General features: G+C 41.0%; 1 protein-coding gene across 3 annotated transcripts in view; it reads left to right on the top strand.

Annotated features, from left to right (window-relative positions):
- The window catches only part of CTNND2 (catenin delta 2), a 487,037-nt gene that overhangs the window by 3,606 nt on the left and 459,456 nt on the right, over positions 1 to 23,975 (top strand). The window contains exon 3 of one of the 3 annotated variants that reach the window (XM_088827632.1): positions 18,401 to 18,573. The exons of the other annotated variants lie outside the window; for them this stretch is intronic. Coding sequence (XP_088683758.1) covers positions 18,401 to 18,573 — 173 coding nt within the window. The remainder of the gene's footprint in view (positions 1 to 18,400; positions 18,574 to 23,975) is intronic. 3 annotated transcript variants of the gene reach the window in all.

Genomic DNA, 23,975 nt, shown 5'->3' with positions numbered 1-23,975 from the left:
GCGTGCTGCAATTCATGAGGTCGCAGAGAGTCGGACACGACTGAGCGACTGAACTGAACTGAACTGAACTGAAGGAAAGCAGAAATAAAACTTTTGGAAGGATGATATAGGCTATGTTATTTTTATATAATACTAGATAAATATATTTTATTGTGATTTTAGGAGAGAGTATAACCTTTCATTCGTGGAAAGTACAGAAAAAAGAAGGAAGAAAAGAGTAATAAGCCAACAAGTTACAATAGAAGTGATAAATCAAGTATATCAATCTAGCACTGCATGTAAGCATGCTGAATTCTCAGAAAAAAATAAAAATTGAAATTTGTAGAAAATGAAGATAAAATCATGAGGTATGTTTAATATACACACTTATATTAATGAAGGAAATGTTGAAATAAATAGACATTTACTATTTAGACAAATACTAACAGACAAATAGACAAATAAAATAGACAAAGAAATAACAGCAAATCCAATGACCACAAAGATAGGATTGGGAAGAATAATGTGAAATGAAGTGGAATTTACCACAGAATCACTAAGCAGAGTCAAAAAGGAATTATATAGTGAAAATACATTAACTTATAATCATATGGTAAGATCTGGTGAACATATATACACTAAACAACATAACATCTGAATATTAAAAATGAAAGAGATTGATTAAAAATAATGTGAACATTTCTCAGAATCAGACCGAATAATAGAAGAAGCCACAGAAAGTTGGATAAATAATTAACAAATCAATGCATTAAATGAATTTTTAAAAGGCATACTTTTTGAATAACGATAACCATTTGCTTTATATGTCCAAGGAAAATTTATAAAAATTGATCAGCTAATGGGCTGTAAAGATAATTCTGAAAGTTATAAAGTATAGAAAGGCCACATTCTTTTATAATAATTCAGTAAAATTTAAAGTAAACAATAAAATGATAAGCAAAAATATAATGACATTAAAATTAAGAAACATACTTTTGGGTTTACTGAATCAAATGTGAAAGCAGGAAGAAAATTACATACTCTTTTATATTTACAAAGCAAATGAAATAACAACATTTTATAATGAAAGCATAACGGTATGGTAAAAAAATGCATTCAGAGGAAATCGAAATTTTGTTATTAAAAATAAAAGATAATAATGAGCTCAGCATCCCTTTATTTTGGGACACCTTCAGTTCAGTTCAGTTCAGTCGTTCAGTCGTGTCCGACTCTCCGCGACCCCATGAATCACAGCACGCCAGGCCTCCCTGTCCTTTTCCCTTTGATACTGTTCATGGGGTTCTCAAGGCAAGTATAAAAAGAGCTAAATAAATCAAAATAAGCTAGGAAGATGGAAATAAATTATAAAAGCAGTGCAGAGATAACATAATATAAAATTAAAGAGTAGAAGAGATAAATATTAGAGGAGATAAATAACTATATGAACTTTTAAAAAAATAGCTTTGTCAACTAATAATCCCAAACATCCTAAATTTAATTTATTTGTTTGTTTGGCAATGCTGGGTCTTCATTGCTAAGCCGGCTTTTCTCTAGTTGGGGCAAGCAGGGGCTTCTCTCTAGTTTAGGTGCTCGGGCTTCTCATTGCAGTAGGTTCTCTTGTGGAGCTGGGCTCTACGGCATCAGTCATTGCAGCTGAGAGCGCAGTAGTTGCAGTTGCCAGGCTCTACAGCTCAGGCTCAATAGCTGTGGCCCACGGGGTTAGTTGCTCCACGACATGTGGGATCTTCCTGGACCAGGGATCAAACCCATATCTCCTGTATTGGCCAGTGCATTCTTTATGACTGAGCCACAGACAAAGTCTATGAATTTCTAAATTGAGACACTCTACACACAGGAGAAACAGAATGTTTAGTGTTCACGTTTGCATTTCTGTAAAACATGTCCAAACATTACCTGCAAAAGATGTATCTTTATTACAGGAAATTTAAATATACTAGTAAGGGTTTTTTAAATAGATTTGCTAACTGCTAAATTTTTGATTATCAGAAAGATTAGTTAGTTTATATTATTATATACTGATTTATCTTTTTGAAGACTCCTAGGAGTTTAGTTAATTGTTCGTTTTTGAAGGCCCCGATTCTTGTTTGAATATTGTTTTTGTTGTTCAGTTACTAAGTCATGTCCCCATGGACTTTGCGACCCCATGGACTGCAGCACACCAAGTTTTTCTGTCCTTCACTATCTCCCAGAGTTTCCAGTGATGTCATCCAACGATCTCATCCTCTGTCATCCCCCCTTCTCCTCTTGTAATCAATCTTTCCCAGCATCAGGGTCTTTTCTAATAAGTTGGCTCTTTGCATCAGGTGACCAAAGAGTTGGAGCTTAAACAAAGTAAAATTAAAACAAACAACAAACCCAGGTGATTCAAATGCTGCTTGAAAGTTTTATGCCAAAGGATCTGAATCACAGTAAACTGTGGAATATTATTATTCTTAAGGAACATTGGTTCTTAACATTTTCAGAGTCAGTTTGAGACTGAATGAAGTAAAATTTAGGGAATTAATTTTAAAATATTGAGTAGATAATTATCATTTGAGGGATCAATTATTGCTTATTTGAAGTACTCAGAATATCAGAAAATAAAAATCCTAATCACTGTTTGTGTTTGTATCAGGGCCCAGATGGGAAATAGAGTCTTCTCGAAGAGAATTTAATTAAGGGTCCATTTACAAACAAGTGAGCAAGATTAAGGGAACAGTCGATGCCTGAAGAAGTATTCAGGGAGTAGCAACAGATGGAAACCCTTGCCACCCTTAGTCCCAGAGGAAAAATTGACAAACCAGTGCCAGCAGAGTCAGGAGGCACGGTTGCTGGGAACAGAAGAATAAATATTCTAGCCTCTCTTTCTTCCTGCCTTTCACTGGCCTAGTCTAGTCTTAAATCAAGTGCCAAGGGACCCTTGTGATACAGTCTCTGTGGGGAGAAGGGCAGAGAGTGAATATGGTGGAGTAAAGAGAATAATTGGCACAACATTCTACTCAGTTCTGGAACAACATGCCATATTTATATTTACATAGATGTAACGCATTCATATGTACCAATGCTTTGACACGTTTCATATAATTAGCACAAGCCCATCAGATTCTGCCCGTCCCTTGTTTTTGTGATGATTCAATCAATGGTCTCATTAGCTAGGACAGACATGAAATAGCTGATGCTAAATTGGACCTGGCACACTGCCCTTGAGAGCTGGAATCTTAGTCCTAACCTGAAAGAGACCAAAACAACACTAAACCAGCTTGAAAAATATACAGTGGCAACCAGTCTCAGCCCCTAAGCACTTAATACGTAATTCGTTGTGTTTAAAAGCTTTTGTTATTTTTCTTTCCAGGGTCTGATTAAAATAAAATTTGAATTTTAGTAAACCCACCTTCTTGACCGTAAGGCAAGCAATAACTGCTCTAGTAATATGAACTACAGTGTCCCACACATCAGTGTTTTCCAACACTTTGCATTTTTTAAAAAAGTGCTATCATAAACAGTATGTTAATCATTTGTGCAACCTTTGCCAGCCTGCCACTATTCTATGGCTGCCAGCTGTGTAATTTCAACTCTAACAAATACATGACACGGAGTCACTGGAAGAATTGCTGTTGTTTTACTGAAAAAAAGAAAAAGGTTATTGACAGAGGCTCAGGGCCGGACACGACTGAGCAACTTCACTTTCACTTTCACACATTGGAGAAGGAAATGGCAACCCACTCCAGTGTTCTTGCCTGGAGAATCCCAGGGACAGGGGAGCCTGGTGGGCTTCTGTCTATGGGGTCACACAGAGTCGGACACGACTGAAGCGACTTAGCAGCAGCAGCAGCAGGGCCGTTGATGTTGGGAAAGATGGAAGGCAAAAGGAGAAGAGGGCGGTGAGGATGAGATGGTTAGATATCATCACCAACTCAATAGATATGACTTTGAACAAACTCTGGGAAATAGTAAAGGACAGGGAAGCCTGGAGTGCCTCAGTCCATGGGGGCACAAAGAGTCAGATACAACTGAGTGACTGTACAGCAGCAATAGGGCCATAGATTCTCATATAATACACAACTTGACCCAAACTGTATGTCATGGACCAAGTATGTTATATGATCCACGCATCCTTGGAGATACAAACTCAGAGATAAAGGTCATGATGACTTAGCTAAAAATTATTAAAAACATTTGTAAGTCAAAATCAGAGAGGCAATGTACTTCTTGTGGGGTGGGGTGGGAGATAGCTTATATGTTTATCTGTTGTTGTTTATTCACTAAGTCATGTCCAACTCTTTTGCGTCCATGGGACTTCCCAGGCAAGAATACTGAAGTTGGTTGCCATTTCCTTCCCCAGGAGATCTTTGCAACCCAGGATCGAATCTGGATTTCCTGCGTCTCCTGCATTGCAGACAGATTCTTTACCACTGAGCCACTGGGGAAGCCCCCTTCTGTGTTTATAGATAGTGTTGTTGAATATCATGAAACAGTAATTATTTGTTTCTGTAGCACTTGGACAAATTGAAATTCTACCACGTCCTAGAAAATCCCAGCATTCAGTAGGAAGGAAATCTTAGGAGCTTAATATATTCTGAATATTATGGCAAAGAAAGGAATGTTATTTAATTGAGTTCTCAATTCAGAATATATTCAAAAAATTAAGAATCAATCATATAGGCTACCATTCTGAGCAGGTGAAATCTAAATAGAATGATCATATATAGTTTGATAGAAAGGAATATATCACTTCCTCCTGATTTACAGTCTGTCATCTTCATTTAATTACTGTGAATATGCTTAATTCCATGAGGTGGAAAAACCATTGAGAGATTGGGTTATTAAAAATGCTATAAAATATAACCCCTTACATTCTTATGGAATAATAATAAAGATAAGAGACAACCTTGGGAGGTGAGTATTTTCGCAATTCCTGGCAAGCATGGCAACAAAGGATTCAGAAGTGGTTTGGGAGGATGACACTTTTATAGTGATTAGAGTAATCAAGACGATAAGTATATAAATAATGTGACTCACTGTTGATAATCTGATAGGGTAGAAACCAGATCCTCAGTTAGACCTAATGGGGTGCAGAGACTCTGGGTAGGTAGGGGTCCAAGATAATCCATCCTGCCCTTGGAGCCACAAGATCTAGATTCCAGCCCTACTGTTCCCCTCACTCCACAAGTGGTTCAGGACTGTCACCTGGGCCCAGAGACCCCAAGTCCCTTCCTGGGCATGCATTTATTCAAGTTAATTGAATACATCCTTGGTTATTCATTCCTTGTATTGCTTCATCATATACCCTTTGGTCCAAAGTTTTTGAAATACAAACAAGCCAGTCTCTGCTCCAGAAGTTGGTCAGAATTGAAGCCTGAAGTTGTTTGATGCTTCATGCATCCTTTTCTTTCCCTTCCAGGTTCAATCACACCCACCTGCCCCCCTGCCTTTGGTGTCACAGAGCCCATGGGAAGTTGGCAGGGAAGGTAGGAAGAGAAGTGAGGGGAGACACCCAAGCAGCACACAGCGTATAGTAATACTCCCAGAAAGCCGTCATTGTCTTTCCTTCCAGGTTGGACCTTTGCCCCTTTTTCAGTTAAGGTTCAGTGTCTTTCTCTCATATTTCTTTCCAGGCTTCTCTGGTGGCTCAGTCAGTGGAGAATCCTTCTGCAAAGCAGGAGACCTGAGTTCCACCTCTGGGTTGGGAAGATTCCCCTGGAGGAGGGCATGGCAACCCACTTCCGTATTATATTTCTTTCTATCACAGATAGATAGAAAGATATATGTCTTTCTATCACATAGACATTTGAGAAGCATGTTATAGCTTCTGCAAAGAGATCACCAGCTCAGAGGCAGACCTAGAAAATGAAGGGATGGGCAAACACCTAAAATACCAACTGCTCCTTATCCATTCCCTGCTGCTGCTAAGTAGCTTCAGTCATGTTGGACTCTGTGCGACCCCATAGACGGCAGCCCACCAGGCTCCGCCGTTCCTGGGATTCTCCAGGCAAGAACACTGGAGTGGGTTGCCATTTCCTCCTCCAATGCATGAAAGTGAAAAGTGAAAGTGAAGTTGCTCAGTTGTATCCGACTCCCTGTGACTCCATGGACTGCAGTCTACCAGGCTCCTCTGTCCACGGGATTTTCCAGGCAACAGTACTGGAGTGGGTTGCCATTGCTTTCTCCGATCCACTCCCTAAGCAGGAGGAAAAAATGCAAATTTCTCATTAAAAACATCATTCTCATCTGTGTTCTCAGGCTCTCCTGGAATCAAGCACAGGGTTTAGAGCCTGGCAGAGATTTTTAATGAAAACATAATTGGGTTCTGAAATTGTCAAGGCACCCTAGGTGCCCCACATGCAAATATGAGGGTCAGATGAAAGCTGGTAGAAGTGAAGAAACAGAGAGGCAGGAAGCTTCCACGAGAAAGTCAAAGTAAGCAGACTTTTCCCCGGGGAACAGTGGAGGGTGGGGTCCCCTGGTAATACCTTATGAAGACATCTTATAGGATTTCCCTAGAAGTAATCACCACTGACCAAATAATAAGTCACTTCAACCGCAACTGATGACATCAAATCTTAATATACTAGGTTTTGATTGTAAAGCTATAGGCACAGATAGGTGTTACATTGTTTTTTAAAATGTCTATTTCAAGCCCAGGTGGCACCAGTGGTAAGGAGCCTGCTGGCCAATGTAGGAGACGTAAGAGATGTGGGTTTGATCCCTGGAGAAGGAAATGGTGCCCACTCCAGTATTCTTGCCTGGAGAATCCCACAGACAGAGGAGCGTGGAGGGGTACAGTCAATAGGGTTGCACAGCATTAGACAGGACTAAAATGATTTAGCATGCAGCATTTAAGCACTTATTAACAACAGCACAGAGTCTCTGCCCTTGGTATTTATGTAATAGGCAGAAAAGGCTGAAATTGAGCATTCTAAATACTATAAGGTCAGATAGGTAATTGCTCCCAGCAGTGACAAAGCCAGTGGGGGTAAAGGAGGGCAGAGTTTCCCATAGAGTACTGGAGATTCCTGGGGGTCCTCAAGAACTTTTCAGCAACTGCAGAAGTACCCGTTTTCACAATAATCCCATGATACCATCCACCTTTCCTTGCTCGCTCTTACACAATCAGAGAATGACAGTCACACAGAGAACAGATTTGTGATTACCAAGGAGAAGGGGGTGGGAGAAGGATGGATTGAGAGTTTGGGATTAGCAGATCAAACTATTGTATATAGGACAGATAAGCAACATGGTCCCACCGTACAGCACACAGACAACCATAGCTCAGTTCAGTTGCTCAGTCTTTTCTGACTCTTTGTGACCCCATGGACTGCAGCACACCAGGCTTCCCTGCCCATCACCAATTCCCAGAGCTTACTAAAACTCATGTCATTCAAGTCGGTGATGCCATCCAGCCATCTTATCCTCTGTCATCCCCTTCTCCTCCTGCCTTCAGTCTTTCCCAGCGTCAGGGTCATTTCTAGTGAGTCAGTTCTTCACATCAGGTGGCCAAAGTATTGGAGCTTCAGCTTCAGCATCAGTCCTTCCAATGAATATTCAGGACTGATTTCCTTTAGGATGGACTGGTTGGATCTCCTTGCAATCCAAGGGACTCTCAAGAGTCTTCTCTAAAACCACAGTTCAAAAGCATCAATTCTTCAGCACTCAGCCTTCTTTTATGGTCCAACTGGAAAAACAACTGGACTACTGACTACTGGAAAAACCATAGCTTTGACTAGATGGACCTTTGTTGGCAAAGCAATGTCTCTGCTTTTAATATGCTGTCTAGGTTGGTCAAGATCCTGTGATAAACCATAATGGAAAAGAATATGAAAAAGAATGTACATATACATATATATATATATATGTATATGTATCGGGGAAGGCAATGGCAAGCCACTCCAGTACTCTTGCCTAGAAAATCCCATGGATGGAGGAAGAGGCTGCAGTCCGTGGGGTCGCTAAGGGTCGGACAGGACTGAGCGACTTCACTTTCACTTTTCACTTTCACACATTGGAGAAGGAAATGGCAACCCACTCCAGTGTTCTTGCCTGGAGAATCCCAGGGAAAGGGAAGCCTGGTGGGCTTCCGTCTATGGGGTCACACAGAGTCGGACACGACTGAAGTGACTTAGCAGCAGCAGCAGCATATGTATATGTGTAACTGAGTCATCTGGCTGTACAGCAGAAATTGATGCAATGTTGTAAATAAATTATACTTGAACAAAGTTAAACAAACAAACTAAAACAGCCCGAGAATCACACACAGAGTGTTCAGTGAAGTTTCCTGGAGGCTACGTGGCACGTGATAGCATCTTTGCTCTGATGACTCGTGGAAAGTGTGTGATGCAACCTTCTCTTTTAAATACTTTCCAGTTTTGGTGTCCTAAATAGTCTTCTATGTCACTCATATGGTGAATGAAAGCTCTTTGAGGCATGTGGGATCTTAGTTCCCTGACTGGGGATCGAACCTGAGTCCCCTGCAGTGGAGGCACAGTCTTAATAGGACCTCCAGGGAAGTCTCCAAACCACTCTAGTTTTGAGGGAATGATGCAAGGGCCAGGAAGTCTTTCTTTACTTGTTGGTAATCTGAATAAATGTGTGAGCAAACCATATAAATATTTAGGAAAAAGTCTGTGATTTGCATCAAATCAAAAATTAGTTCTTTAAGCTAATGTAATTCCATTAATACATTGAAATGTTTTCAAAATTTAGCTTTTAAATTTTATTTTCTTCTAAAGCAATTTGTATTAGTTTTCTATTTCTTTTCACAATGACTGATAATGAGAAGTATGAATCTATTATCTTTAGACTTAATTTATAAAGAAATACATATAGTGATTTTCCTCATTTTTGTGTTACATTAGTTTTTTTAATGGTAAATAAGACAAAACTGTATAGGGAAGTAGTTGGGGACTAGAGCAAGCTATAAAAATACCGTTTTATGACTAAAACAACATGTAAATTCCCATGCACAATGAAAGTCTTGAGCTGTACACTTTAAAGGGAAGTTATATATTTGAAGTTTTTATTTTGTAATGAATGATATTTTGTTCATTCCCCTCCATTGTATACAGATGTAAAGAAACTGACTTACTCTATTTAGGGTAAGAGCTTTATCCATTTTTCGTTTCTTCGTATACCAAGTCAAACTTGAGAAAGCAGACTAGTTAGATCAGCAGCATTGGTTGACTCTAAATTAGTTTAAAAACTAAATGACTGCTTCTCTATTCTTGGGACCTTCCAAGTTTTCATTTTCATGTAAAGCATTATACACTGAAAGCAGCTGACCAGAGGAAATAGATATTCTGCAGGAAGAGACTTAGAAATCAAGTTTGAGAACACATTTGCTGGGACTCCCCCGGTGGTCCAGTGGTTTAGACTTCACCTTCCAAAGCAGGGAGTGCAGAGTCACTCTCTGGTCAGGCAACTAAGATCCCATTTGTCCTGCAGCCAGAAAAACAAACAAAAAATAAAACAGACGTGATATTGTAACAAATTCAATAAAGACTTTAAAAATGGTCCACTGTTGGCGGGGTGGGGGGGGGAGGTGCGGGTGGGAAGAATACATTTGCTAGTAGAACAAGCCCTAAGCTTTGCTATGTAACAAGCTGCTTGAGTTTCTGTCCTTAGTTAATTTTAGGGATGGTAGATGGACTGAAATACTGTTTTTAGCTTAATGCCCCAGTGAAACTCCTCCATACCTTTTCAAGTTACTAGTGAAGGGCAGGAGAAGACAACCAGTTTATCACTACTTGTCATCACCCAGTGCTCAGTTGTATGCGACTCTGTGACCCCGTGAATACCCGCCATGCTCCTCTGTCCATGGGATTCTCCAGGCAAGAATACTTCACTCTGTACTCTGAACAGTTCTGTACAGTAAAGCACATACAAGCACAACCACTAAGATGCCTGCATGTGACAATGGACACCAGACACAAGAGCTAACTTAGGTAACTGGACATGTGAACACGTGTTTTGTGTCTTTGAAAGTTTGTACGTTAAAGGTTCATGTGTATGGGACTTACTGTATGTAATAATTTCCACTATTTCCTTCCTTCTTACTCACTCACCATTTTCCTTTTAAAAGATTTCCCCCTTCTTTTTATTTGTTGTTGCTCTAAAAATTTACTCTCATTTTAAATAATACTTAACCTTCAAATTATTCTCAGCCTTCCACAAAGATTGCATAACAAGAGGGTAGAAATGAGTCAAATTCTCTGACAGTTATAGTTATGTGTGTGAGTCTTGTTGGCTTTACTTTTCATGGTCTATGTAAAGACAAGATTTCTATATCATTTTGAAAGAGTCAGTTAAGCCTAAAAGTAAAGAATGTTTCTAAACTTCCTGATAAATGGAAATCTTAACAAAACTGCCTTTGCTGTGTATCCAGTCCTAAACTTGTCTGTCTCAATTTGTGTGTTTATTATTCCTGATTAGCCTGAATTAACAACCTAACAAAGCATTCATTGAGCGTCTGTGTGAGACATCGCCTGGATCTCATAGCTGTTTATTTTAGTGCATTTCTTGTTAATAATTCTTTTCTTCTGATGGTAAAACAATCCCTAGGAATTGAATTGATATCTTAGTCACCACTTGGAGACCTTGCCTCATTCTTGTGGCTTCAGCTTCCACCCCTGATGACTCAGATAGCTGCATTTCTGTTCTAAAATTTCATTTGTGTATAACCAAACTTTGATCTGAACTTCCCTGGTGCCTCAGTGGTAAAGGGTCTTCCTGTAATGCAGGAGATGAGGGTCCGATCCCTGGGTCTTGAAGGTCCTCTGGAGAAGGGAATGGCAACCTACTCCAGGATTCTTGCCTGGAGAATCCCAGGGACAGAGGAGCTTGGTGGCTACAGTCCACGGGATCTCAAGAGTCGGACACAAGTGAGCAACTGAACCACCCACCACCACCAAACTTTGATCTTGGAAATTAAGATCGCAAAAGATAATTTAGTCCGGTAGAGCCAGTTTGAGAATCAAGCCCAGAGTGCCTTTCTATGTCAACTCCTACCATCTCCAACAATTCTGTAATTTAAAAAATGAAGCCTGTCTTTCCCCAAAGTATCGACTCACCAACACAGGTCTCCTCCTCCTTTAAATGGCATGTGAGGGGAGCTTTTGCTTTTCTACCTCACTTAGTGAATATTTATTGCTTTCTAGGACAGATGTTCTTGCCTGGAGAATCCCAGGGATGGGGGAGCCTGTGGGCTGCCGTCTGTGGGGTCGCACAGAGTCAGACATGACTGAAGTGACTTAGCAGCAGCAGGACAGATGTTCATCTGAAACACACCATAATTAGCATCACCCAATAAATCACCTTAAACCTTGTAGAAACAGAAGGTGTGTGCCTGATCGTAAGAGTGCTGTCCTGTCTGCTCGGTTTTCTAGAAAAGACTTACTCTGCACCATAGGCATCTTCCCCGTACACACTGCAGTATCAGTGAGATCCTTCGAGAGACCAGCTAAAGAGTGTCCAGTCATTTGGACTGGCCTTCCCTTCCTGTCTACTAGTCCCCAAGTACCAATGAGCTTTAAAAAGTGTCTCTGAAATGCACGATTTCCCTTTCTTTCTACCATGGCCATTACCCCAATTGAGATTTCCTCCATTTCTTCTGGTTTCCTTTTTCTCCACTCCAGGAAATCCATGATCTCTAGTGTCTCCAAGTATCCGAATGCAGCAGCTTTCACATAAATGTTCAGACTCCTTGTTTTATTTTGTCACTCTCTTTCCAGAAAACCTATTGCTGTGTGTGTGCATGCTGAGTCTTTTCAGTTGTGACACTTTGCAGTCCCATGAACTGTAGCCCGCCAGGCTCCTCTGTCCGTGGGATTCTCCAGGCAAGAATCCTGGAGTGGGTTGCCATGCCCTTCTCCAGGGGATCTTCCCAACCCAGGGATCAAACCCACGTCTCTTATGTCTCCTGAATTGTCAGACAGGTTCTTTACCACTTGCTGTGTAAGACTACAAATTTCTCTGTTGAAATTCCTCAGAGTCTATTCAGAATATTAAGGCAGCAGAGATGGGGGTGTGGTTAATTTCCCCAGGGCAATCAGACATCAGGGCAGGCTGCATGGAGGAGGTGATATTTAAACCACAAGTTTGAGAGTGGGTTTCAAGGTTGACAAAGAATGGAATTTCAGGTTAAGAGAGAAGCTTCTCTTCCTTATCTCTTATCTCTGACCCTAGGTTTTGTTTGGTTTGGTTTTTATTTCCAAGCCATTTTAAGGATCTATGCCGTGTGTGTCCTGTTTGTGAAAGGGACGCTCAGAGGGTATTGCAGGCTCCCCTGGTGGCTCAGACGGTAAAGCATCTGTCTGCAATACTGGAGACCTGGGTTCGGTCCCTGGGTCGGGAAGATCCCCTGGAGAAGGAAATGGCAACCCACTCCAGTATTCTTGCCTGGAAAATCCCATGGACAAAGGAGCCTGGTAGGCTACAGTCCATGGGGTCGCAAAGTGTCAGACACGACTGGGCAACTTTACTTTTCCTAGAGGGTGTTGAAAGAAAACACCGATATATGGATGGGGCAGAACTAGAATCTGGTTTTCAGGACAGATTCCAGTCAGGGTTTTATTCTCAGGCCACGTGGCTCATTAAATAGGTAATTAGATAATAATACTAACAACCGACATTTGTGTAGCAGTTTATATTTTTTCAAGCACTTTCACATCCATTATCTCATTAGGTGCTCAAATTTGCAGAGATTAAAACTTTAGAGCACAAATAATGTGTGATAAGAACAGGCACTCTGAAGCCACACTGCCTTGCTTGCACCAGGCATGTCATGACTGCTGTGTGTTCTCAGGCAGTGGGACCCTCAGCAATGTCAGCATACATGGGGATTTCTGCACTTTTATTCCCTGGTGGCTCAGAGGTTAAAGCGTCTGCCCCCAATGCGGGAGACCCGGGTTCGATCCCTGGGTCGGGAAGATCCCCTGGAGAAGGAAACGGTAACCCACTCCAGTATTCTTGCCTGGAGAATCCCATGGACGGAGAAGCCTGGTAGGCTACAGTCCACGGGGTCGCAAATAGTCGGACACGACTGAGCGACGGAACGGAACGGAACGGATTGAGATCTTGTTGGGATTCCAGGGATTAATAGGTATAGCTGCTCAGGGCAGTCCCTGGAACTTAGTAAACACTCAGGGAAGGGGAGCTGGTTTGCTATCCTTGCCTTCATCATCTATGATGTCATACATGAAGAAATGGACTAGACCCACCAGATCTTCTGTGTTCTGGCCCTGGATTTTTTATTTTTCCCAACATACACCCACTCCAGCTGGCATGATTACAATCCAAATAATGACTTGGGAATGCCACTTTGTAAACCTCTGGCCTTTTCTCTGTTATTGCAAAGTACGTAGTTTAATTAAGGTTTACTGTGTTCTGAAACTGATGTTTAGCTAAAGCAAATAAGAATTACCAATTCTAAAAGGAGTCTTTTTAAATTCATGTAAAGGGGACTGCCCTGGTGGTGAAGGGGTTAGGAATCCAGCTTGCAGTGCAGAGACCACAGCTTCGATCCCTGATCAGGGAACTGAGAGCCATGTTCCTCGGAGCAGCATAAGCCCACGCACCACAACTGGAAAGTCCGTGTACCACAACGATAGATCTCATGTGATGTGATTAAGACCTGACACAGCCAAAGAAATAACCTTTTTCTTAAATCCATGTAGAGAAAATGAGTGCACATGAGCAGGAAAACTAAAATATCTAGTCAATTTAAGGAGAAACTGACTATATATTTGAGTGCATGTTAATATGACCTGTAAGTGATTCTGAATTTTTAATGGAAGAAACGAATACTTCTGCCTCTCTATCTGCTGAGGCTGACTTCTGCCCCACTCCAGGAGGACATCAGGCTTCCCCTTGCCAACACCTGGAACCTCTAAGGAGAGGTTCTTTGAGGAAGCAGTGGCACACCCTGAGGTGTGTAGGTTCCTCTCACAAAGTGACTTCTATTTAGGGAAGAATTGTTTACCCCATCAATGTTGATGTGTGTGTGCGACTTAAATAGTTGCCTGGATGTTAACCAACCACAACTCCCGGAGTCGGAGACCGAAGACAAGAACAGCTTCTCATCTTCGTTTCACCAAGTGTGTGACACTGGCGGACCTCTGCACACCCCTGTTCACACTCCTCAGAACAGTGACAAAGATACGAGGGCTTTTTGTTTTTCAGAACAGGTTATTATGTGGTTTGGGGGCTGCCTTGTGGCTCAGCGGCAAAGAATCCACCTGCCAAGCAGGAGACACAGGTTTGATCCCTGGGTCGGCAAGATTCCCTGGGTTGGCAAGATCCCCTGGAGAAGGAGATGGCAACCTACTCAAGTATTCTTGCCTGGAGAATCCCATGGACAGAGGAGCCAGGCGGGCTACAGTCCATGGGGTTGCAGAAGAATGGGACATGAGTCAGCACCTAAACAACAATGTGATCTTTAATTAATCCATATATTTGAAAACACACGGAGACATTGGTATGACAGTCAGGATGCTCTCTGAGGTTTAATGGCGGGTCCCACATCCCTAACTCTTCAGTTCCCTTGGAATGTCTCCCCACTGTCCAGGTAGAACTAGTGTCCAAATCAAGGGCACGTACACCTTTGGTTTTGGTCTGTTTCTCGGAAAACAGTTTCCTATCTGCTTTCTGGCTTCCAGGGCTGACGTGTTTTGGACAGACCTCTGGGCTTAGCTTTGAGGACTGTCCCGTGACAGGGGACAAAGAACTCACCGTGCCCTCTTAGTTCCGTGTCCTGGAGCGCACCTGCTGGAGGGTGGCGTCTGCTTTTGATGCTCTAATAGAACATGGTGACTAACTGTTGCTCGTAGTTCAGGATTCTTCTGGAGCAATTAATGGCACTAAAAGCAACATTCCATTTCCCTGGGTGGAATTTTAACATCCAGTCTCTTCCTCCCTCCTGAACATCCCAAGTTATCCTCTTACGTTGTCCCCATCCCCCAGTGCATTCACATCGTATCCTCACGGACGCAGCTTCATTTTACCTCTAACCCAAGCAAGACTTCATGGAAAGTCGTAAGGTCATGAAGAAAAAAATCATCATGTAAATGCTTCTGAAATCTCTGAAAAATGTGTGTTTTCTACCCCAGTGCACAATTATGTTAATAAGGCTAATTGAGTGAGTTATACACAAATTTTACTCTTATTATAAAGAAATTAAGAATGGTCTTCTAATTTTCACCTGTTCCGTCTTCTTGTATATCTGTGCTCTCTAAAACTGGAGTGAATAAACGCCATTCATTTGAAACCTAGTCATCAACGGGAAAATGATCCTAAAATGCATGCACTGGTTTGGCTGTTGTTCTGTTTTGTCCTTGCCAGGTGCTGTGTCAGGGTTGTAATATTATGATACATTGCTCATCGTTGCAGTTGTGTTTGTCAGACTACATCTAGGCTCCATGCTTGAGATGTGTGAACAAAGTACTGAGACAGAGAATCTTTGTTTGTTTTCACGGAGTATTGATCAGATGCGCCACTGATTCTATAAAAGAGCAGATTTGATTATTTCATGGTGTATATTTCAGGAGCACATAAATCATATTTTTAATTGAAATTGCTTCGAAAAGGGGCTTTCAATCGCCACCTATCTTTCCTGCCTGGAGAACATCTGTAGGTTTTGTTTCTAGTGACTTAGCAGCAGCAGAGATAATCTTATGAATCTACTCAGAACTGACAAGTTTGTTTGACTTGCTAATTACGTATGCAAGTAACTTCTGCAGAGCACAGTCATGCCATCTCTTTAAAAGGCAAATAACCAGGACATACAGTGTTTTGGCTTTATAGACTGTTAAACGAGTTATATGAAATTAAAGAATTTTTAAAATTGTATTGACATTTCCAAAAGTTTGTGCACTCTTTTATATCTGTTTTGACTTTCATTGCCTTGGAGATGCATTGTTGTGGCGGGAGGGGGCGGGGAGGGGGGGTGGTGCCTGGCCAGTTCAAGGCATTGTGTCAGGGTGGACTGTCCTGGAAGAAATAGCCAAAGAAATCTCAGGGGGAAGCTGCCCATTGTTAGGTACAATGCTGGCTACTCACCATAAAGGGCCTCTGCTTTTCTGCCATAACTCACTCCCCTCCGTTGAGCAGTGACCTTCAGAAGGGTAGGGACCAAGGGGAAAGCCCTTGGCTACAATTCACTGCTGTCTTCCTAGCACCCACCCCATCCTTCTAATTTTGCAGTCAGTTCCCACCTCTGCCCCATCACTGATCCCTCTTCCCTTCCAAAGGCTCTGCCGTGTCTCAGCCTGCCCATTACCTGGGCATCAGAGACCAGCCCTTGACTCCGTCTTCATGCCTGACAGTTTCCACAGCAGCAGTGGGGAAAATATGTTCTTGGCATCCAGAATGAAACTCTGAATGCGCTCCCCATAGGTGTATCGTAGTCCTGGTGATTAGCCCTATAATACCATTCGGTATGGACTAAATGACTTTTTGCAAGCTATTGCAAACTTCGCCATCTGGTATAGACAAATTTCTTGGGACTCTATATTTGAAATTACAAGGAAAGGGATTGCAATTGTACTTTTGCTATGCCCTTCATGATGAAATTGGGACTGGATGAAAATGGTTTTATTTCCTTGCTTGACTTTTTTTCCAGAAACTGTGTAGATTCCAAAATACCAAGTCTTACCTGTACTAACTAATCATCTTAGTATTCAGTTTCTGATGATGAAAAAGTATTTTGCATTGTTTAGAAGTTCCATCAGGGAATTAGAGGGAAGGGGGAGGTCTTAAATGCAGAGGTTATGTGAACTGATCCTTATTAAGAGAAGAAATTGTTTTCCTGGAAAAAAATTTTGGCCTATATCATGTCAAATGTGCAGTCTCATTTTAAATAAAAAGCCATGTTCTATTTTAAAAAGAAAGAAGGAACTTGAAATTTGCTTATGCTCCTTAGAAATGATACGACAGTCTAAAACAGCCGAAGAGGAAGATTAAGGATGGAATTATGGATCGAACCCAGGTCTCCAGCATTGCAAGCAGATTCTTTACCATCTGCGCCACCAGGGAAACCCATAGGCTTCTCCGTCCATGGGATTCTCCAGGCAAGAATACTGGAGTGGGTTACCATTTCCTTGTCCAAGGGATCTTCCCAACCCAAGGATAGAACCTGGGTCTCCCGCATTGGAGGCAGACAACCTGGGTCTCCCGCATTGGAGGCAGACGCTTTAACCTCTGAGCCACCAGGGAAGATAGACATGTATATAATTCAGTTCAGTTCAGTTCAGTCGCTCAATCGTGTCTGACTCTCTGTGACCCCATGAATCACAGCACGCCAGGCCTCCCTGTCCATCACCAACTCCCGGAGTTCACTCAAACTCATGTCCATAGAGTCGGTGATGCCATCCAGCCATCTCATCCTCTGTCGTCCCCTTCTCCTCCCACCCCCAACCTTTCCCAGCAACAGAGTCTTTTCCAGTGAGTCAACTCGTTACCCTCCTCAAAAAAGGAGTGACTTTGTACTGTGGCTGAGATAGCAGGAGAGAACTTGAGTTGCCAGGTCCCTCGCCCTTACCCAACTCAACTTACCCCAGTCCCCTCTCAAACACACACACTAGAAAATGGTAATACACTTACACTCTTCTGTAATTCTTTTCATCCCCAGAGTATGAAATTTGATTAAAGAAAATTTGCTTACAAAGGAAATGGGCAAACTGTTGCAAAGATCCCATCTAAAAAGAAAGAAAATAAACCACATTTTCTCGTACAAAGTATAATTAAATAATGAGGCCAGGAATTCCTTTTTCCATCTCTTGTAGGGTCAGTCAGCTTAGCAGCACCAGTTTAAACACTGTATCTTCTCTTTGTTCTTCTGCTGTGCACTGCTGTGATGGCAAAGATAACCAGGCCTCAGAGATCATGTGAGATCAGGTTAAATTCTACATTGTATGAGAGCTATTAATATTTTACACACTGTCTACCCTTCAAGCTTTGAGTATTACATCACTGTTTATACAACAGAACTTGTTACTGATTGGAAGGTTTTGAGTGTTCAAGCATCCTATTAATACAGTAGGAGATATATTAATGCAATTAACATGTACCAAAACGAAGACTTTTAAATTATTTCAAATGTTTCCAACATTGTCTGATCCAAAAATAAGTACTTGATTAACTAATTTGTCTTGTAAGAAATGTCTCTATGTAGGTCAGGATGAGATCATTTGGGGAAAAAAAAATCTACTCTTTGGAGAACTTTTACACCACAAAAAAAAAAAAAAAAAAAACGAAAAAATCTCATTTAAGAGCTGGAGTAGAATTATATGGTCATTTTAGTTCTCAGAATTCAAAGCATAGATGGCTGGAATCATGCGCGTGTGATAATTCTAGGCTACTCTCAATAAATAATACATGTCATTTCTGCTTCACTGAGGCTGTCACTTACTGCTCTAAATGACTTTCAATGCAGGGCCCAGCCTGCTGTCCCAGAGTGCACTTCAGCTCAATTCCAAACCTGAAGGGTCCTTCCAGTATCCAGCCAGCTACCATAGCAACCAGACCCTGGCTCTGGGTGAGACAGCCCCGTCGCAGCTCCCTGCCCGCAGCACACAAGCCCGAGGTGCAGGCCAGAGTTTCAGCCAGGTAAGTGCTGGGGATGGGATGCTCTGCTGTGTTGGTCCTTGGGCTATAAGGGGTCAAGCGGAAAGCAGGGCTGTCAAATGGCTATGGTGTCCCCTGCTGCCTTTTTTACAAGTGCCCTGCAACTTTGGAGAGATGGTCTCGGTGCTGTGAGTGAAGGAAATGAATAAGACAATACAATTATAGAATAACTCGAATTACAAGCATCTTTTTTGCGGGATATGTCTGTCAACTGCTCATACTCTTTCTGCTTTATATATACTTACCTAGGTGAATATGCAAGTGTGTGTCTAGTTCCTATTTCTGTGTTGATTATAAATATGACATGCATGATGAGTTTGTGAGGGTACCTGAAACACATTCTCTCTCCTTAAAAAAAAAGGGTGAAATTATTCTTTGGGGTTAATCATATAAAGGAACATAGTATAAATGCATCATCACATATACATATACAGAACTGTTCTGAAAATAATTGTGTTTGAGTTGGAATAGTTACACTTTGTCAAGTTTGATTTTGAAATGTGCCCTCAGTTGTATCCTTAAGATGTGTACTTGCTCTTGTGGTTTTAATGTACACACTTATTAGCTGCAATTAAAATCAACTCTTGGTAAAAAGAAGTGGCTGCCAACCCCAATTTAAAAAAAAATTGTTGTAAATGTTGTGATATATACATGTGTGTGTATTTATGTATGTGTGTGTACTACCTAATACTTTACTTTTGATAATTTTGGGGTGCAGGCTATATTCAGTCAACCCAGCAGAATTAATATACTGGAGAGCTATATTGTTTTAAGCTACTTTATACTTATTTTTTAGTATAAAGGGACACGAGACCCTCTTTACCTCTGTACATCATTCCTGGAATGAAGAACCCACAACCCCAAAAGCACCCCTTAAACTGATAAGTTTAATTTCATCCCTTCTGCATTATTGGGCAGTTCCTCTTCCAGAAACACTAGCCCAGGCACACTACCTACCCCAAGCTCCTGCAACAACCAAACCCATCTGTCACCAATTCATTGCTATTATGCATCCATGTATTTCCCAACAAAACTGAAAACCACTTGAGGGCAGGGCTATTTTCATTTTTTAACACTATCCACATGGCCCCCAAGAAATGTCTGCTGGAAGAGAGGAGGCAAGGCAAGTTAGAATGGCATCGTGCAGTCATCCTGAGGTGCTTTTTTGAGGGGTTATGAACATAAATGAAGCATAAGCTGAAAAGTCTCAGTGCATGTCAATTATTAAAGTTAAATGATTGTCCCAGCTATCTATTATCTATCATTGTCTTTTTCAGGCAAAACCTTGCCCATCAGTGGCAGTGTAACTTTTACCTTCTTGTGATCTCAAGGTTATGTGGATAAAGTAGAATGGTAAATAAAGCATTCCACTGAGAGGGGCCTGTTGCCCCATGGGGGTCCAGGGTGTGACCCCAGTTCACAGGGTGCCCCGTTTGGATGGAGATCTGGTGGTGTGTGATGCTCGAGAAGGAAAAGGCCTTGAATTCATTGCATCCAGGTCCACACACACAGACTAATCCTGGAACTGTGCTAGTTCCCAGCTCCTGGATCACTGCTCTTGAAAACACTGGTCTGTTCTATCTCCCTTACAGAAATCTGATAAGACACAAGAGGGAATGTCTAAAAAATATTTTTTTAATTAATTAGAAAAATTATTTTATATACTTTCATTTATCATATATGCAAAATAGTTCTTATTTGCTTTTATAAAAACATTATATAATGTTTGAAGTATTGAGTGATATTATTAGCATAGAAAATGTTATTAGATCTTTTTAGTCTCATTTTATTTTATTAAAATAAGAATTGGAAGCTATAGGATTTTTTTCTCTAGGTACAGATTTTTTTCCTCTAAAAAGCATCCCATTCTTGAAAGGAGCTCTCTTTTAATCTTCCCATCTATACTGAACTCTCTCTGAGCATGATACACTGATCATGGTGGGATATATGTAATTTGAATTCTTCGGGAGTATATAAATGATTACAGACTTTTTTTAATCCTTCTGTCTATCCGCTTCTAGGTCTAATGGGCCAGAAATATTCATAAATAAGGGAAAATTTATATTCAGATTAACTTATGAATTAATTAAGCTTTTAATTCAGCTGAATTAAATTTTTTTATTTAAAAAAAGAAGCTGAATTCAGCTTTTGCCAGTTTCCTAGAACTTATAAGACATGTAGCTAGTAAAGCAATAAAGTTCTACCTTTCTTTTATTTTTATCTTAAACTCATTTAATACTCATGCTTGGCTTCCTCTCATAAATATTTAAGACCCGTGTAATTTGAGTTGAAAACATTAAGTCAAATGAAAAAAATCACATTTCCCATAGCAGAGCATCATGGAAAATGGAATAATCAGTATCAAGAGAAAAATCAGCTCATTATCAGCTTAACTTGTGAGCATCTTATACACTCAGTTCTTACATAGCTCTGTGAGTACTGTTAAATCAAAGTTTTCTTACTTATAAAATCAATAGTTACCATTTTCTGAGACCCGGAAGTAATCTGTTTTACATACATCCTCTTATTTAATCCCCACCACATTTACATTTTAAATTTAAATTATCATTTACATCTTCAATATGCAGAAACTCAAACTCAGTGCATTTAGAGGAGTTGTCAGGCACCATATTAAGGCAGCAGCAGTAAGAACGGAAACAGAATCTTGACGGAATTGAAGCCTAATCATTTCGAGGGAGTGTTTCATAGGTTTCCTTTTATATATCAACTGTTTCAATTAAATGTATCTACAGCTTGATCCTAGTAAAAGCTCTACACATGTAGACCAGCAATATGCTGATTTATCTCCTTCTACATTGGAGTTCTACTTGTTGGAGTTAATTCTATCATCCACTAGTTGCCATGGGAGTAAAACAGTAGCAGCTCAAAGGACAGATTGGGCCTCACATTAAAAGTCTGCTTTAAAGTTTAATCAGAAACTGTAACTTGGTTGTGAAGATATCAAAGCTATGCATTTGAAAGCATCTATCAATGTGCATATTCAAGGTAACTTCAGTTAGAGTCATAGGTTACTGGTTTGCACTCATTTATCTGACAGGTGGGTGGTTGCAGTCTGAATACTCGAACAAGGGGGTTGTTCTAATCCACTTGGTTAACAGGATGGAGGCTACTGGTGGATTGCTGAATCCTATTTATTTTAGCAGAGCGTCGGATCTGGGTACCATGATTCACCGTCAGCTTCAGCATGCTGCAGTGTGAAAGGCATGTTTTAGCATGATTTCAAAATCATGTCAGAGAAATGCTAAACAAGTACACCAGCACTTTTACTCTGCATTTAGTGTGCGACCCTTGAAATAAGAGGTCACATGTCATCCCCGTAACATCTCCTTTGCTCAGCTTGTCCTGAGAATCCCTGTCTTCCAGTGGTTTCCCAGAGCCCTGGGACACATTCTTTTCAACATTCTAAATAGTGTTCAAGCTCACTTTTGCCAAGCTATATTAAATTTTAGAATATCCTGTCATCATCAAGTGCCAAAAGGTCTACGAAAGTTCAGATAATAGTCACAGATGCCAGATCAGGTTAATAAAGTCAATAACCAAGTAACACAAAAACATTTCATTTTAGGGAACCTAAAAAACAAAAAAAATGTGTAATTCTAAATGGTTTTCTATCTGGCTCATAAATCATGGCAGACTATCATTTCAAAGGAGTATCACAAATATTCAAAAATTCTGGTGTCGACTTTTAACCAATACTAGTTTATTCAGCATGATAAATGTTTGTGGGGTTATCACCACCAGGCTTCACATCAGCCCCTGGTGCACGGTCTGCCTTGCCCTACTGTGTCAAGTTGAGTCACAAAATTACCATAGAACTCTAGTTCTCTGGCGTGACCCTAACTGAAGTCTTTGAAAGTCATTCTCCTCAGACTCTAAGATGAATTCACGGGACTCGGCTGGAGGAGAGAGTATAAGACCCTTCCCATCAGATCCCAAGGCCTTTCTGGAAAGTCACTTGAGCTGATTCAGTTACGCTTTGCCCCACAGGTCCCTCCCTCCCGCCGGTTCCTCATTGGCTGAGTTCTATGGGATGTACAATCTTCCCCAAGGTCACCTACGCTTCATTATTTCCTCATAGGGTATCCTTCTTTCTCCCTTTCCAACTTACATCCGCAGTTTTCAACAGAGACTTTCTTGCTGGCTTATCACTTCCCCCAACATCCTGTTTGCCTCGGGACACTCTAGGTGCATGAACTGTGTCTCTCCTGCAAGTCATTAGGCAAGTTTAGAGCCAGGGCCATGGGTGGAGCTGATCTCTTTAGGATGCAGTCTGATCTCCCTTGCCCAATCCTAACTTTATCTAAAGAGCCCAGGCCTTAACTTTGACACGTCCGCAAGTTTAGGTGTTAGTACTTTCCCACTCGGCCTTAGCTACTGTGTCTCGAAAATGGACCACTTCAAGTTGCTGTTTCTTCCAGTAGCCTCATCCAGTATTTCATTCCTGAGTGACAAAAGAAGCAAGAAATAGAGAGTATACACCTGTACACAGAACACTGGGAAAGAAGGAACCGGAAGATGTTAAAACCTCTTTCATGTTGTCCAGCAGATCTAAAGTGAGCCTGTGCACCTTATAATCGTAGAAAATACCTGCTTCCTGCAGGAGATTAAGAATTGCGTGATTGTTCTGTAAAAATAATAACTCGAACAATGGTAGATACATTAGAAAAAGAAGTAAGCTTTTGAGAAGCAAATGGCCATTTCTTTTTGATCTGGCCTGTCTGTTTAATGTGGCACTGACTTTTAAGTCTAAAAAGTTCTCATATGTGCTATATCATAATAATAAATACACCATCTGCTCACTTCTGCCAGAAGTGGATGAGTGTTGAACGTTGCTTATTGGTGCACCTTCATGCTTGGTGGCCGTGAAGGTCAAGGGGATGGAGAACTCTGGATGGAGGTGGGATGGACACAGGGACACACATGGCCCCAAGGAGGACCCAACCCGCCAGTGAACACTTGCATCTTGATTGCCGAATGCAAAAAGTTACACAGATCTCTAATGTGACATCATTCCAGTTTGCTGAATTAGGAAAGAAGTTGTTGCTGCACCTGTAAAGAGAAAAGTCACTAAAAAACTTGGAAAACACAAAATTGCTGAGATATCTTTAGTGTAGAATGTATATACTTAAACTGTATTTATAGGAGAAATCATGTCATTTTGTACACTTTGGCATATCTGCGGGAAACTCGCACTTTGTTTTTAAAAGCATTTTCAGATAAGTACATGTTGGAAATCCTTTCTCAATGCTCTGCTTTAAATTTTTACCCATTTTCTTTTTCCAGTAGAAATATATTTAATCTGGCTTCAATAGCTGAAGCATTTCTCACTGTGGGCAGTGTGCGTATGTGATTTACTATAACAT

The sequence above is a fragment of the Moschus berezovskii genome, chromosome 18 (genome assembly GCF_049115385.1).
Source record: "Moschus berezovskii isolate FMDL1 chromosome 18, NW_MosBer_1.0, whole genome shotgun sequence".
Taxonomy (NCBI): Eukaryota; Metazoa; Chordata; class Mammalia; order Artiodactyla; family Moschidae; genus Moschus; species Moschus berezovskii.
The sequence above is the reverse complement of the archived record's forward strand: the minus strand, read 5'-3'. Positions and strand labels throughout refer to the sequence as shown.